Here is a 15,354-nt window from a genome sequence, read left to right as displayed (position 1 = left end):
CTCTATCTCTCTTTCCTCTTTTAAGACACTTGTTAAAACCAACATGTTTTTAATTATTTGCTCTAACATGCTCTTATATGGCCTTGTGTCAAATTTTGCTTGATAACACTATTGTGATGGTCCTTGGGATGTTTTCTTATGTTAAAAGCCATTTACAAATGCAAGTTGTTGCTGTTGTTGACTAAGATTCCATGGTCACCAATTGAAGGCCTATGAAATAAAATTCAAATAGGGATAAGAAATGGCTTCCATCCCAGACCAAGACTTGCAAGCAATCGGTGTTATTGTGTCCTCAAGTAATCTTATCTCGGAAAATAATAGTAGTTTAAAGGACCTACACTTTGGCTTGTAGGATTAGAGTATATTCTAAAGTGTGAGTAGACAACCCTTCGGACAGTAGGTACATATCTGAATGGTCAAGCAAAAATAGTTTTCCAACAACCACTAAGCTTCATGGGTGGCAAATGCCACGCCTAGATTTTCATAGGAGCTGCAAGCAACTCTACCAATGGTGTTCACTGCTTTTCTTTCAAGATTCACTAGTTACATGGAACAGAACCAGTTTTGTTGCTATCAATTTGACATGTGCTTTGCCATCCAATCGCATTTTACAATGTCACTCAAGAGGTTTCATCAATTCTTAGCTGTCTTGGGCACAATGTTAGCCTTAAGATTGAGGGTTACTTGCCAAGATATAGTCGCTCTGAGCAATTGACCATGGTGACCAGCCAGGATGGAAATTGGATAGCTGATGAAGAAAATTTCAGATTTGGGATAAAGGCTGTATGAGAATAAATGCTAATATATCCAGAGCTCAATATCATATCACTGGATTAAAGAGACTAAAGCATCTCCTGGATTAGTTGCCTGGATCAAACAGCGACCCAGCCTCCTTAAGTAGAGAGGTAAGTAATGTTTCTTTGGGGTTCAGGTGGGTACAGGATGACATTCCTGGTAATGAACCGAGTTAACTTTCTATGGCAGACGTAGCAGACAATACCTGAACCAGTAAGGTTCACAGAACTCCTACTGCCAATGATTGACCAGCCAGCCTGATTGAATGGAGAGAGAATAAAAAGCTAGGGATCCACTCCTGCTCTCTCCACCAATTCCCACAGGCTGTATCTGCTGAGAACTAGCTGAGGATACAACTGAGCTCAGCTCTGATGCCCCAGTCAAAATGCCTGCTCAGCCTCATGGACAAGCCTTGCACATGAATAACACAACCTTGGTGAGATACCAGATGTCCATAGAGCTTACCTCAGCTAGAGACAACACTTTCAGGGAAGGGGGAAAAGACTCAGAAAAAAATCCATAATAAATACAAATATGTCTGACTAAGTGATAAATAGTCTGAAGCTACAAAGTCTCCAGTCCGGTGGTTTTGCCTGCTCGATTGTAGCTCAGGTAAGTCTTAATCATTTGGAGCAATTGTTCTTCGGTTTGAAAAATATAACCTGAACAAAATATTTTTAAAATTATATATTTCACTGTCAAAAATACAACTTAATTTCAGCTATCTCTGCATATTGTGTCCCTGTTTTATCATAAATCTCACTCTCCATAGCCCAATTCAAAAACATTTTAATAGGAGAATGAAATTAATCATTATTGCATTTTAACTCAAGTGGCACAATAAGGGTTGCAATCATAGCAGGACCTGAGAGGCAATGATAGCCATTTAACACAAATCTATTTGGTTACTGTAACCCTAACACTGGGACTAGGAGAAAGGCAAAGATTCAGGTCACTATTTACTTGCATCAGGTAAAGAACTGTACTTGAGACCAACTGAAAGTTGAAGTAAAATGCAGATCCAATGAATTTTTATTCCCAACTACTTATATTTATATACCCATCAAAATAACAAATATAAAAATAAAGACTTTCTTGTGGTAAATCAGATTAACTTAATAAAGACAGGATAAAATGTGAAATGTTTTATTGATCTGTTAAATTAGAGTTCTGTCCTTTTAAAGTCACAAAGCAGTTAAGCAAACACAGCTTGTGTCAATCAAACTTTACTTGTTGTTTAGTCAGAAAACGATGCAGATTTAAAAGTGCTTATGTTTAAGGCTCCAGCTGACTGGCTTTCTCCTTTGTCTTAAAAAAACAGTGCATTTCATCTATAATTATGTATAATATCTGGTTTTGGAGGTCTGAGCAATGACAGACATGCATTACATACATTTTTACTGCACATACAAGCAGATAGTCTGATGCATTGTGTTTTTGTTTAACACAGCAGGAACCTTATACCATGTAAAATGTCCTTTCAAGGCAACAAACTATAATTGCTGTTAAATAAAATTGAGTTCCAAAAAGTGTAAATTAAAAAAGTTTGGCTCCAACATTCTGGATTCCCAGTGAGACTTTTATGCTTTTCTTTGATATGTAACACATAAATTTGAATGGCAAGTGTGACATAAGTGTGGTGGGCACAAAATGTGTACCAGGGGTACTGTTTTTATACACTGCGTGATCTCCAGTAGCATTATTCAGAGCCCATGTTTAACAAAAGAAATGAAACCATTATGGCATTATTCACAATAGAGGAGCCAATATGTTATTTGGGAGAAAGATACTAGTTTCTAAAATGTAGCAGAAAATGCAGGAGAAAGTGCAGGAGCACTAAAGGCAGCTGAGAAAGTGAGCATTTGTTAGGCAGTTTCTGAAACTAAGAAAAGTAACTCGGGTTTGAAGGTTGGGTTATTAGGTATACAAGGATGTAATAAGTCACAAAGGCTTGGAAAAAACAGTATGTTGGCAACGAGATAGAGAGAATTTGAACTACTGGAGCAGAGTGCACTTGGAGAAGAGACATAGGATTCAGGGTGGTGGCCAGGAAAATGAATATTTGAGGTTGGACTAATTGGCATTAGAGGAAAATAGTGGGCATGAAAGTACTGAGGGGAATCAGTATTGAGAAATTGAGCGAAGCATATGGAAGATTAGTAGTGTGCAATGGGAATGTGAATACATAGGAGTTAATCAGTGGTATTTGGGACAGTAAACAATGGTAGGATAGTAAGTAAACAGTGGCAGACCTGAGCGCTGCACTGCCATGATAGTTTGAGAACTCTGGCATCTCAACATCAAAATTGCTACTCTAATTGAGACATGACATGCAGGAGAAGGCCAGCTGAAGGAACAAGGCAGTGAATGCACCTTTTTCCGAAAGGACCTCCTGGAAGAGAAACAAAGTCTCCACAGGGTGGGCTGCACCATCAAAATGAGCTTGTCTGGCACCTCAGCACTCCCCCTTTGGGATAAGTGAGCGCCTCATGACTTCCTGGCTCACCCTATTGAGAAATCAGCATGTCACTGCCATCAGCACATATGTTCCTACACATGAAATAACAGACGAGAGCAAGGAGGGATTCTACACCAACCTTATGCAATCCCTAACCCTAGTCCTAGCAGGTGAGAAGCCGATTCTCCTCGGAGATTTCAACACCAGAGTCAGGGAGGACACAAATCTCTGGAAGCGTATAATAGACTAGGAAGGAGTACGGAAAGCAAACTCCAACAGAGTCCTCCTCCTTGTGAAATGGCTAGAACATGACCTTGCCATAACCAACTTCTACCAATTAGTCAAGCACAAGACATCATGGCAACACCCACAGTCCAAACGCTGGCACCTGCTCGACCACATCATTGTTTGAGCTTAATTCGAGTAAGGGGTCATAGGGATCAGCACATCACCCACACCGTGACAGGTACTGGCAACCACTGGATCAATCACCACCTTGTCCAATCTACTATCTCCATCAGCCAGGCTCTCAAAACATTGGAGGCAGCAAAAGCAACACCATAAGAAAATTAACATTGAAAGCCTCAAAGATCCCACCCTTTCTCTGTCAGCACCTCACTGCCAACCTCTCAACCTGCAGCCACCAGGAGTTACAATGTGCCCTGGTGAGAACCTAAGGTCCATCATAATAAGCACCTGCAACAAAGTCCTTGACCTCACAACCAGGAAAGGTTGTAACTGGTTTGACAAAAATGCAAAGAGATACAGGACCTGATACAGTGTAAATGCAAAGCTGGAATTGGCTGGAAATTTCACCACTGTTCAAGAGAAAAGCAGCAGTCCTATCGATGGCTGAAGGCAGCAATACAGTAAAAAACCTGTGACATAAAATGCAAATCGTGGATAAAAAGAGCATGGGAGATCTGAACAACTCACAGATACCAATGACATGTGCTAGTCCTTCAGCACGGTCAAGAAAGATTATCTGTGGTCCAAGCACTCAAGGGTCCACCCAGTTGAGCATCAGGGGCTAATCAAGGATAGGGGGGAAAACAGTGCTCACTGTCGAGGATATTTTAACGAAATCCTCAGCTGAGACTTTGTCATTGACTTGAATGTCCTCAACTCCATTCCATTATACCCAGTCTCAGCACTATCCTGAAATGGAGCAAGATTGAAAAGTCATTCAATGGTTGAAAAACAACAAAACTTCTGGAGCAGATGGAACTCCTGCTGAAGTTCTGAAACTCAGCAGAAATACACTCCTGGCATGGCAGCACAACCTCAAATCCCTCATCTTTGATTTGGTTTATTATCAAATGCATTGGTATATAGTGAAAAGTATTGTTTCTTGCGTGCTGTACAAACAAAGCATACCATTCATAGAGAAGGAAAGGAGAGAATGCAGAATGTAGTGTTACAGTCTCAGCTAGGTGTAGAGAAAGATCAACTCAATTTAAGGTCGGTCCATTCAAAAGTCTGACGGCAGCAAGGAAAAAACTGTTCTTGAATTAGCTGGTACGTGGTCTCAGTACTTTGTGTCTTAAAAAGGTGGAAGAGAGTATGGTGGAGTGTGTGGAGTCCTTGATTATGCTGGCTGCTTTTCTGAGGCAGCAGGAAGTATAGACGGAGCCAATGGATGGAAGGCTGGTTTGTGTGATGGACTAGGCTACGGTCACAACTCTTTGTAATTTCTTGCGGTTTTGGTCAGACCAGGAGCCATACCAAGCTGTGATACATCCGGAAAGGATGCTTTCTATGGTGCCTCTGTAAAAATTGGTAAGAGTCGTAACGGACATGTCAAATTTCCTTAGCCTCCTAAGAAAGTAAAGGCGTTGGTGGGCTTTCTTAACTATAGTGTCGGTGTGGAGGGACCAGGACAGGACATCTGGTAAAAGGCCTAGATGCCAGGGGATCTCAGGGACACTGATCATATCTATATTCAAGAAGGGATACAGGTCCAATTGATCAAACGTTTATTTATTAGTGACACAAATAGGCTTACATAACACTGCAATTAAGTCACTGAGAAAATCCCGCAGTCACCACACTCTGGCACCTGTTCAGGTACACTGACGGAGAATTTAGCATGGTCAATGCATCTAACCAGCACCTCTTTCAGACTGTGGGAAGAAACTGGAGCATCTGAGGAAACTCATGCAGTCACAGGGAGAACATACAGATTCCGCACAGCGACCCAAGCAGAGAATCGAACCCGGGTCTCTGGCATTGTGAGACAGCAGTGCTAACCACTGTGCCACCGTGTCACTCCTACAAAGGAGTCTCCCTGTTGTCTGTCACAGTGAAGATCATTGCACGGATCCTCCTCAATACCCTCCTCTTAGTGGTTGAGGAACTCTTTCTAGAGTTACAGGGCATCTTTTGCCCATTGAAAGGAACTAAAGATATAATCTTCATTGCATTACAAATCCAGGAAAAGTACAAGGAACAGCACCAAGTGCTGTTCTTGGCGTTTTTCAATCTCATGAAAGCCTCTGACTCTGTCAACCACTGAAACTTATGGAATATCCTACTCAGATTTGGCTGCCCTCAGAAATATGTCATTATCCTCCGCATCTTCCATATTGACATGCAAGACATGATGCTCAGCAAAAGCACCACCACACATTCTATACTAGTGAACACTGGTGTCAAAGTTTTGTCGTTGCACCAACTCTCTTCTCCATTTTCCTCACTGCAATACTCAACCTCACCTCCTGCTAGTTATCCACAGGCATGGAGATAATACAGAACAGACAGAAACTGTTCAACCTACATTATCTTCAAACCAAAATGACTCCAACCTTGGTCATTGAACTTTAGTAAGTAGACAATGGGGCGGCACGGTGGCAAGCACTGCTGCCTCACAGTGCCAGGGACCCGTATTTGATTCTGACCTCAGGTCACATTCTCCCCATGTCTACATGTTCTCCGAGTGCTCCAGTTTCCTCCCACAGTCCAAAGATGTGCGGATTAGGTTGATTGGCCATGCTAAATTGACCCTAGAGTCAAGGGATTAGCAGGGTAATTGTGTGGGGTTACGGGAATAGGGCCTGGGTGGAACTGTGGTCAGTACAGACTCAATGGGCCAAATGGCCTTCTGTACTATAGAGATTCTATGATTCAATGCTTGTGCTCACTCAGAAACTGAGCTCCTGGTCACCGTTAACTCAGTCTCAGAAGCATATGAGAAAATGGGACTTTCCGTAAAACCCTGGAAAACTAAGGCTCTCTTCCAAGCAGCTCTCACAACAAATACCTCCTCCGATCGATTAAGATCAATGGCAAATTCCTGGACCATTTTCTGCATCTTGAGAGCCTGCTCTCACTGAAGATATACCTAGGTTCCAAAAAATCATCATTGCCTCCAATGTACCAACTCAGCCTTCAGCCAATTGAGGAAAAGTGAATTTGAGGACTAAGATCTCAAACTCGAGAATAAGATCATGGTTTACCAGGCAGGAGTGATCACCAAGTCCTATATGCTTTGGAGACTTGGACAACCTACAGCAGGCAACCTCTAAGCACTGGAGAAATATTACCAACAGTGCCTTCGCAAGGTCCTCCAAATCCAATGGCAAGTGGTCTAAAAGCAACATCCTCTCCCAAGCCAATTTGTCCCCCATTGAGGCATCAATCACTCGAAACTAGCTTTGCTGGGCAGGTCATGTAGTATGTCTGACAGCAGACTCCTGAAGCAACAGCTCTACTCAGAACTTGGTCACACCAGGACACTCCCAGGAGGACAGTGGAACGCTTTAAGGGTATCCTCACAGCACCCCAGGAGAGGTCAAACATCCTGCCACTCACAAGAATCTCTGGCTTGTGACCCGAGAGCAGCATAGTAGCAGTAGTTAGTGCTGCTGCCTAACAGCGCCAGGGGCCTGGGTTCAATTCCCAGCTTGGGTCACTGTGTGTGTGGAGTCTGCACATTCTCCCAAGTCTGCGCGGGTTTCCTCTGGTTTCCTCCCACAGTCCGAAAGACATGCTGGTTAGGTGCATTGGCCATGCTAAATTCTCCCTCAGTGTTCCTGAACAGGCACAAGAATGTGGCAACGAGGGGATTTTCACAGCAACTTCATTGCAGTGCTAATGGAGAAGGCTCATCCAGGAAGGCACCGAGCACATCAAGAGACAAAATCAGACAGCAGAGAGTGCACAAACCACCAAAAAACACATCTGTCCAATCCTTCAAGCACCATCTGCCCTGCATGCGGCAGACTCTGCAGATTGCACACTGGATTTATCAGCCAGCTCAAAATCCACTGAACCAGAGTGGAAGCAAGTCATCCTCAATCCAGCGGACTGCCGAAAGGAAGTGTACTTAAACAAAACCAATTGATATATCATTTGGGATGTTTATTTAGAATATGCTTTCAAACCTGAATAGTATACTCCTTCCAGTAACTACTATATATGTAAGCAACCATTGTTGAGAAATTTCTCAACAGAAACAAGAAAAAGACAACTGCTGTAACTCAGCTCTGACAAAGGGTCATCTAGATTCAAAAGGTTGGCTTTATTCTCTCCCCACAGATGCTGTCAGACCTGCTGGGGTTTTCCAGCATTTTCTATTTTTGATTCAGTTTCCAGCAACTGCAGTATTTTGCTTTTAACTGTTGCAACTGTTTATGACAAATTAAAGTCAATTTACAAATACAAGTTATTACAAAGTATAACATTTCCTCTTTGATCTGACAGTATTTATTTATTTGACCAAACATGCAACATTATATAAACAATCCTTTCACAATAGTAACTGCATTATCTCCAGAAGCTGTGCTTATTTTAAACCTTCCTGGGTCACAATAAAGATTGATATCTCTACAATTTCCTTCAATCAAGGAAATAAACACCTGCTGAAAACAAAAAAATGAAGAATTCTGTATTTACTTCATTCTTTTTTTTAAAAATGATACAAAACTTTCTGATTACTTTAATGACCCGCTTTTCAAAATCTTACTTTAAGGGCAGATATCACAGGGTGGATGTAACTTTTATTCCACTGAGACTGAGCATCATTTTTGAGTGGAACATGTGGGGGAAGAAAATATAGAATTGGGAGAAATAATTGGCTGCATTACGATTAGTGGATAATTAAAGTAGAAACTTGCAAACTATCCCCACAGACATAAATGTGGTTTGTGAAAGCTATTCCCACGGATTTTGACCTCTCTTGACCTCTCTAACAGTCTAAACCCTTTCTGAGCAACAATGTCACTCCTGGCCAGCAGCAGTGTTGGGAGCGCTGAGTCCCACTCCCTGTAAGACGTTTACCAACACCAGGTTAAAGTCCAACAGGTTTATTTGGTCAAATAAATTTGCCAAATAAACCTGTTGGACTTTAACCTGGTGTTGTTAAACTTCTTACTGTGTTTACCCCAGTCCAACGCCGGCATCTCCACATCATGACTCCCACTCCCTGGCCAGCTGCAGCAGCAGCAGCCTTGGGCAGCCCCTGGCCAGCAGCAGCAGCCACCTTGGGCAGCCCCTGGCCAGCAGCAGCAGCCTTGGGCAGCCCCTGGCCAGCAGCAGCAGCAGCCTTGGGCAGCCCCTGGCCAGCAGCAGCCTTGGGCAGCCCCTGGCCAGCAGCAGCAGCCCTGGGCAGCCCCTGGCCAGCAGCGGCAGCAGCCTTGGGCAGCCATCGCCCAGCGGCAGCCTTGGGCAACCCCCGCTCAGCAACGGCGGCAGCCTCGGGCCTTGGGCAGCCCCCGGCAAGCGACGGCGGCAGCCCTGGGCAGCCCCCGGCCAGCCACGGCGGCAGCCCTGGGCAGCCCCTGGCCAGCAGCAGCCTTGGGCAGCCCCTGGCCAGCAGCAGCAGCCCTGGGCAGCCCCTGGCCAGCCGCAGCAGCCTTGGCCAGCAGCAGCAGCCTTGGGCAGCCCCTGGCCAGCAGCAGCAGCAGCCTTGGGCAGCCTCTGGCCAGCAGCAGCCTTGGGCAGCCCCTGGCCAGCAGCAGCAGCCCTGGGCAGCCCCTGGCCAGCAGCGGCAGCAGCCTTGGGCAGCCATCGCCCAGCGGCAGCCTTGGGCAACCCCCGCTCAGCAACGGCGGCAGCCTCGGGCCTTGGGCAGCCCCCGGCAAGCAACGGCGGCAGCCCTCGGCAGCCCCCGGCCAGCCACGGCGGCAGCCCTGGGCAGCCCCTGGCCAGCAGCAGCCTTGGGCAGCCCCTGGCCAGCAGCAGCAGCCCTGGGCAGCCCCTGGCCAGCCGCAGCAGCCTTGGCCAGCAGCAGCAGCCTTGGGCAGCCCCTGGCCAGCAGCAGCCTTGGGCAGCCCCTGGCCAGCAGCAGCCTTGGGCAGCCCCTGGCCAGCAGCAGCAGCCCTGGGCAGTCCCCGGCCAGCAGCAGCCTTGGGCAGTCCCCGGCCAGCAGCAGCCTTGGGCAGTCCCTGGCCAGCAGCAGCCTTGGGCAGCCCCTGGCCAGCAGCAGCCTGGGGAGCCGTAACCCGAGCCCCATTCCCTGACCAAGGTGACCCTCTGTTACCTGCAGACTCCTCCTCCAAATAACGCACGCGCAGCTCCGCCCCAGGCCCAGCTGCCGACCCCGAGGCGCTTTCACTGAAGCCTTTCGCTCCAGGCGGCATTCCAACCTTCACAATGCGGCCCCTAAATGCAGGAGAGCGCAGCCCGGCTCCAAAGCAGCGGATTGTCAAACAAGGAGCGAGCATAGCTCCGACTCCCGGCCACAGGAGAGCCCGCCTGGACACAACTGTCATCGCCACCATAGTAACCGGCCCTGAACTCTGACCCCAACGCGTGGGGAAGCTGGCCCCGCCTCGCACTGAGAGGAGGTGATGCTCACAGTGCAGCAATGTGCACTGTTGATACACACCATTGGAATCACTATTAGTTCTTTCAGGATGGGTCCCTTGTTATATTAAGTGACAGCCCTCACATATTCCACTGATGTTTTGTAATATTATCTCCCCTTTTGGCTAAGATCAAGCCCAAGATGGAGTGCAATACCTTATTTTGTCAGCCTGACCTTATTTGTCTCTCATGGGGACCACGAATTGGATTCGATTTGAATTTCATTTCCGAGAGCAAGCAAGGAGATGGATTTGGGTCTGCCTGGTATAATATGTGCATTGGTTTTGTATTAAGATTGGAGTAAAAAAATTAAAAGACCTTTTGGCTAAGGTCAAGCCCAAGTAGGGTACAATGCATTTTCTTGTCGGCTTAGATCTTGTTTGTCTCTTCTGTGGGGACAATGAATTGAATTCAATTTGAATTTAGTTTTTGAGAGCAAGCAAGGAGATGGATTTGGGTCTGCCTGGTGTACTCTGCGCATTGGCTTTATAACTGTAAGAATGGAGTAAAAGATTTATTTTAAAATTTTATTTTGAAGCTTCACGGCCTTTTGGCTAAGATCAAGTGTAGCATAAAACACCCAAGATCACGTGTGATGCCTGTTCTTGTCAGTTTGAATCTATTATGTCTCTCTTGTGTGGACCATGAATTGGATTCAATTAATTCAACTTAAATTGTTTTTTGGAGCAAACACCATAGAATCCCGACAGTGCAGAAGAAGGCCATTCAGCTCATCAGGTCTGCACCGAGTCTCTGAAAGAACATCTTACCCAGGCTCACCCCTTCCATCCTATCCCAGTAACCCCGCTTTTACCATGGCTAATCTACCTAATCTACACAGCTTTGGACACTAAGGGGCAATTAACTGTGGCCAATCCACCTAACCTGTACATTTCTGGACTGTGGGAGGAAACCGGAGCACCCAGAGGAAACCCATGCAGATATGTGGAGAACATGCAAACTCCACACAGACAGTCACTCAGGGCTGCAATTGAACCCGAGTCACTGGCACTGTGAGGCAGCAGTGACAACCACTGTGCCACCCTCGGCATGCCCTGTCCACACTTCACATTCACTTTCTAACTCTGAGTAAGAAATACTTTTCTAAAAATAGCGCATTCATTTATTATTGTTTACATACCATAATAGAATGATTTATTTTACAGAATGGACTGTTAAAAAATAAACAAGAACCTCTGGTTTTGTTACAAAAATTCCTCATCCTTTGCAGTGATCTAGACTATAATGATCACAGAAACCAAATAATTCATGATACACTTCTTTACTGGAAATAAGTACACAAGTGAAAACTTAACAAAAGGATTTTGAATACCTGATATTTAATTCATTAAGTACCAGCACTCATTAGATGTGCAATGGAAACTGCTTTGTGATATTTTTCAGTAGACCCTGGTGAGTTTATTTATTAGCAACTTTGTGGTATTTAGGCCTCGACAATCAGTTATTTGCTGCATGCTGCATATTTCAATGTTACTTTTAGAGCATCATTAAATTGAAATGTAATTTTGAGGAAACCAAACTTGTATGGAATTTACAGCTGCTCTATATTCATAGAATCCCTACAGTGCGGAAGGAGGCCATTTGGCCGACCGAGTCCGCACTAACTCTCCAACAGAGCATCTTACCCAGGCCCACCCTCCCCTGCCCTATCCCCGTATCCCCATGTATTTACCCTGCTAATCCCCCTAACCTATGCATCTTTGGACACTAAGAGTAAATTGAGCATGGCCAATCCACCTAACCTGCACATCTTTGGAGTGTGGGAGGAAACTAGAGCAGCTGGAGGAAACCCACGCAGACAAGGGGAGAATGTACAAACTCCATATAGACAATCATCCAGGGCTGGAATCAAACCCGGGTCCTTGGCACTGTGAGGCAGCAGTGCTAACCATGTGCCACCCCATATTGTTGGTTATCCTCCTCCCAGTCGATTTATCTCACAACCTACATTTATGTAGCACCATTAACATAATAAAATATCCCAAGGCTCTTCACTTTATCAAGATATCATTCTATTCATATTTCCCCTCATATTTATTTAACCTCCCCTTTAAGTGCCATTAGCCTCAACGAAGGCTTGTGGTAGGCATCTCAGAGGAAGGCAAAAAGAGTCCAATGGACAGATGCTAGACAAGCGGGGAGTACAATGTAAGGTCTTTGAAAAGATAAGTTCTAAGCAACAGTCCCCAGTGATCCAGCAAAGATGTTACCATGATACTGTTGCCCGTAGTCTCACCAGACTGCCTAGCATGCATACTTAATATGTGACAATTGATACCCAATGACATATTGGGTGAGATTTTCTGTCATGCCCACTGAGAGACCAGAAATTCCCACCCCCAGATTAACGCACCTTTATATGGTCGTCAAATTTTCCGCCCCCTCCTGCGATGGTTCCTGCAGCAGGCAGGTCTGGAAAATTTACCCCATTGTCTTTCTCCCTCAGATGCACAATCCTCCAGAGGCATCGGGGAGCCTAAGAACCCTACACTGACACTGTAAGAGGAGCCACACACATAATCACTTGTGTCACACCTTCTCACTACCAAGCACCAGCTCAGATACAAGCACACCAATGCAATTCAGATTGTTGGCTCAGGTGATTGTACGTGGTGGAGAGGACACTTCACACTCACATGAGAAGCTTGTGGAGACAGAGAGTGCCCAGGGTGCCAGCTGTCAGAGACCAGGACAAAGCCTAGTCCAAAGTAGATGATGAGCTTCTAGTGTTGTCCATCAGATGACATCCAGATGATGGATGTCCAATGAGATGCATGGGGAGATCTGGCAGAGATCCCTGAGGGTGTGTGCTATAGTCTCTGTCATCAAGGGGTCCATAATGAACTTGGGCATTGTGTTGACCTGATAACTGAGTGCCTCAGTTGATGCTGTCATGGAGAGGTAGCTCCAGGAGCAGAATCAGGGTTTCCTAGTGTCACGTTCGGACATACAAACCCTCACTGACCTTAGGAGGTCACTGCCAGTATGGGATATGAATGGGTACCTAGTATCTCTGCTAGGTAGCAATCCATCAATGATGAGCAGGGAGGTACAAACCTACCTCATACTGACGGCAAAGTTGCCTGTTGTCTCTTTGGGTTCCTCTCAGAGTGCTCCCGATGAGTGTAGCAGCTCCTCTCCTGTTCTGCCAGTGACCATCACATCTGATGAGGCCACGCCGACTGAGGAGTGGCCATCTCGGTCACTGGACTCAACTATGGCGCTGGTTCTGCCATTCAGAAGTTGACTACCAAGAATCACCAGAGCTAACGAGTCAGCAGAATCAGCAATCTACCTTCCGTGCCGCTGCCAGTAAGCAGGGGTTGGCACCAAGACATAGCAATTGCAAGCGGGAGTTTGCCACATGCTTATCAGAGACAGCAGGGGCTGAAATCTTTGGTTGTGAATCAACATGGGAGGTGATAGGAATGCCTCCTCAGAAATGTTTATTAAGGAGGCATGAGGTTGAAGCCATGCATTGGTAGCCGAGCTGAAGGTGCATTCAATTAAGACATATCTGGTATCTCTGCCATCCCTGCCTCCCTGAAGGTTCCTGACATTGGCCTCTACATCCTCACCCTGTGCCTCCCCAGGCTCCTAACCAGATCCATCACTGAAGTCATCCTCTGCAGCCTGTACAGACTGCACTGTGCAACAAACAGGCTGTACACAGCCAAGAAAAATAAGGGGGAATATTGGCCTGAAGTCAACAGGAATTGAAAATTAATCTCTAGGACACATTGTAAAACATCAGCAGAGAAAGAAAATCAGAAGAAAGTTTAGAAGTGGAAAAAAAGTTTTTGAACATTTTCACATCTTCGTTGTAAAAAAGGCTGTTTCACTAACAGTCAGGATTAATCAAATTGGATAAAGAAGAGTCTTTTCTTTCTCCAATTTCCATAGGATGGCTGGGCAACTGGAGGATGGGCCAATGGTGGGAGTGAGCGGGGTGGAGCAGTTTGAGTTGGGAGGTCCACCCATCTATCATAAGGTCAAGAGTGAAGCTATTGCACACCTCCAATATTGAAGCAGTCTATGGCATTCTTCTACCAGACCTGAACAATATCTAAACTTGGATTGGCATGCATCAGGTAACATTCATACGACATAGGTATTAAGTTTTCACCATCTCTAAGAAGAACCATCCTAATTATTTTCCAGAAATGACCAGTTTACATAATTCAGCAGCTCACAGGAGGTGAGTGCACAGCAGGAAAGCACAGCCACTTAATCTGACCTTTACTTGCTGAAAATGGAAAGCCTGCGGTCTTCTGCAGGCACAGGCCTGCCACTGCAGCAGTCTCTCATGGTTCTATGAGGGCTTGAGTTAAAGCCTTCTAGCACCTTCAGCGTTGTCTCCTTTTCCTCGTACTGGCCCTCATGTATATCCAGTCTCTGTAGCTGTACTTCCTTTCAGCTAAAAGGTGAAGGCTGCCAGCCACCCAAACAATGCCAGTGTTGATCGGCCCTCCTGCCTCCTCTGTCTACCCATCATCCCCAGTTGAATGACAATCCCAGAGGCAATTCTTAATTGGCCAGCTCCCATTAGATCGTGCCTGAAGTCCCAATATTATGACAAACAGGGTCTGAATCCAAAAATGATCCCGATGCTGAAAATGTTCAAAGTCCAGAAAACGCCAAGTCTGCTGGATTACTTACCCAGTAACATAACCACATAGTCCTATATTAAAATACTTATTTTTTCTAAACAGTAACTATAGAAAAATGATTGTCACCAAAGCTTTTGTGTTTACTTGAAATGCTTTCAAAATTCAGTTCATTTTTTGTTTGGAAAAGCTGCATATATAAATTGTTTGACAGTATGAAACAAACCCCTTTTTTGCAAGGATCTAGCACATTTTTACCATTACAATACTAAGACTTTATTCGATTGAATCTTGATGATCCAGTCCAGTGAAGTGACCTAATGCAAAGGAATTTTTATATCAGATCCTTAGTGATACCACAGTCATGGTAATATTTCGGTTTGATTGTTGGTTATGTGGAGGTGCAGGCATATGCTCACTTTTTTAACTTTTTTCATCTGATGATGGAGTGGTATGTATCAAGTTAGGCAAACAACACAGTGGAGGTTTTGCTCATCTGCGCAATACTCATTTTATATTCTAAGGTGAAGGATTCAAAATGTAATTCCTCTAGATAAATAATCCAAATTAACTCTAACAGTTACTCCTCCATATTAACTAATGTGTCATCTTCAAATGAAAGAGCTTTATTTGGTAAATAGCATTCAACTCTGAGTTCCATGTCAACTG

The 15,354-nt window shown here is 45.1% G+C and overlaps 1 protein-coding gene across 1 annotated transcript in view; it reads right to left on the bottom strand.

Moving 5' to 3' along the window:
• The window catches only part of auh (AU RNA binding protein/enoyl-CoA hydratase), a 263,382-nt gene extending 253,363 nt beyond the window's left edge, over positions 1–10,019 (bottom strand). The window contains exon 1 of the mRNA XM_078214360.1: positions 9,732–10,019. Within this exon, the coding sequence (XP_078070486.1) occupies positions 9,732–9,972 (241 nt within the window). The 5' untranslated portion in view covers positions 9,973–10,019. The remainder of the gene's footprint in view (positions 1–9,731) is intronic.
• Between the last annotated feature and the right edge of the window lie 5,335 nt (positions 10,020–15,354).

Source organism: Mustelus asterias, chromosome 6, assembly GCF_964213995.1.
Source record: "Mustelus asterias chromosome 6, sMusAst1.hap1.1, whole genome shotgun sequence".
In the NCBI taxonomy this organism is placed as follows: Eukaryota; Metazoa; Chordata; class Chondrichthyes; order Carcharhiniformes; family Triakidae; genus Mustelus; species Mustelus asterias.
This window is presented reverse-complemented; position numbering and strand designations above follow the sequence as displayed.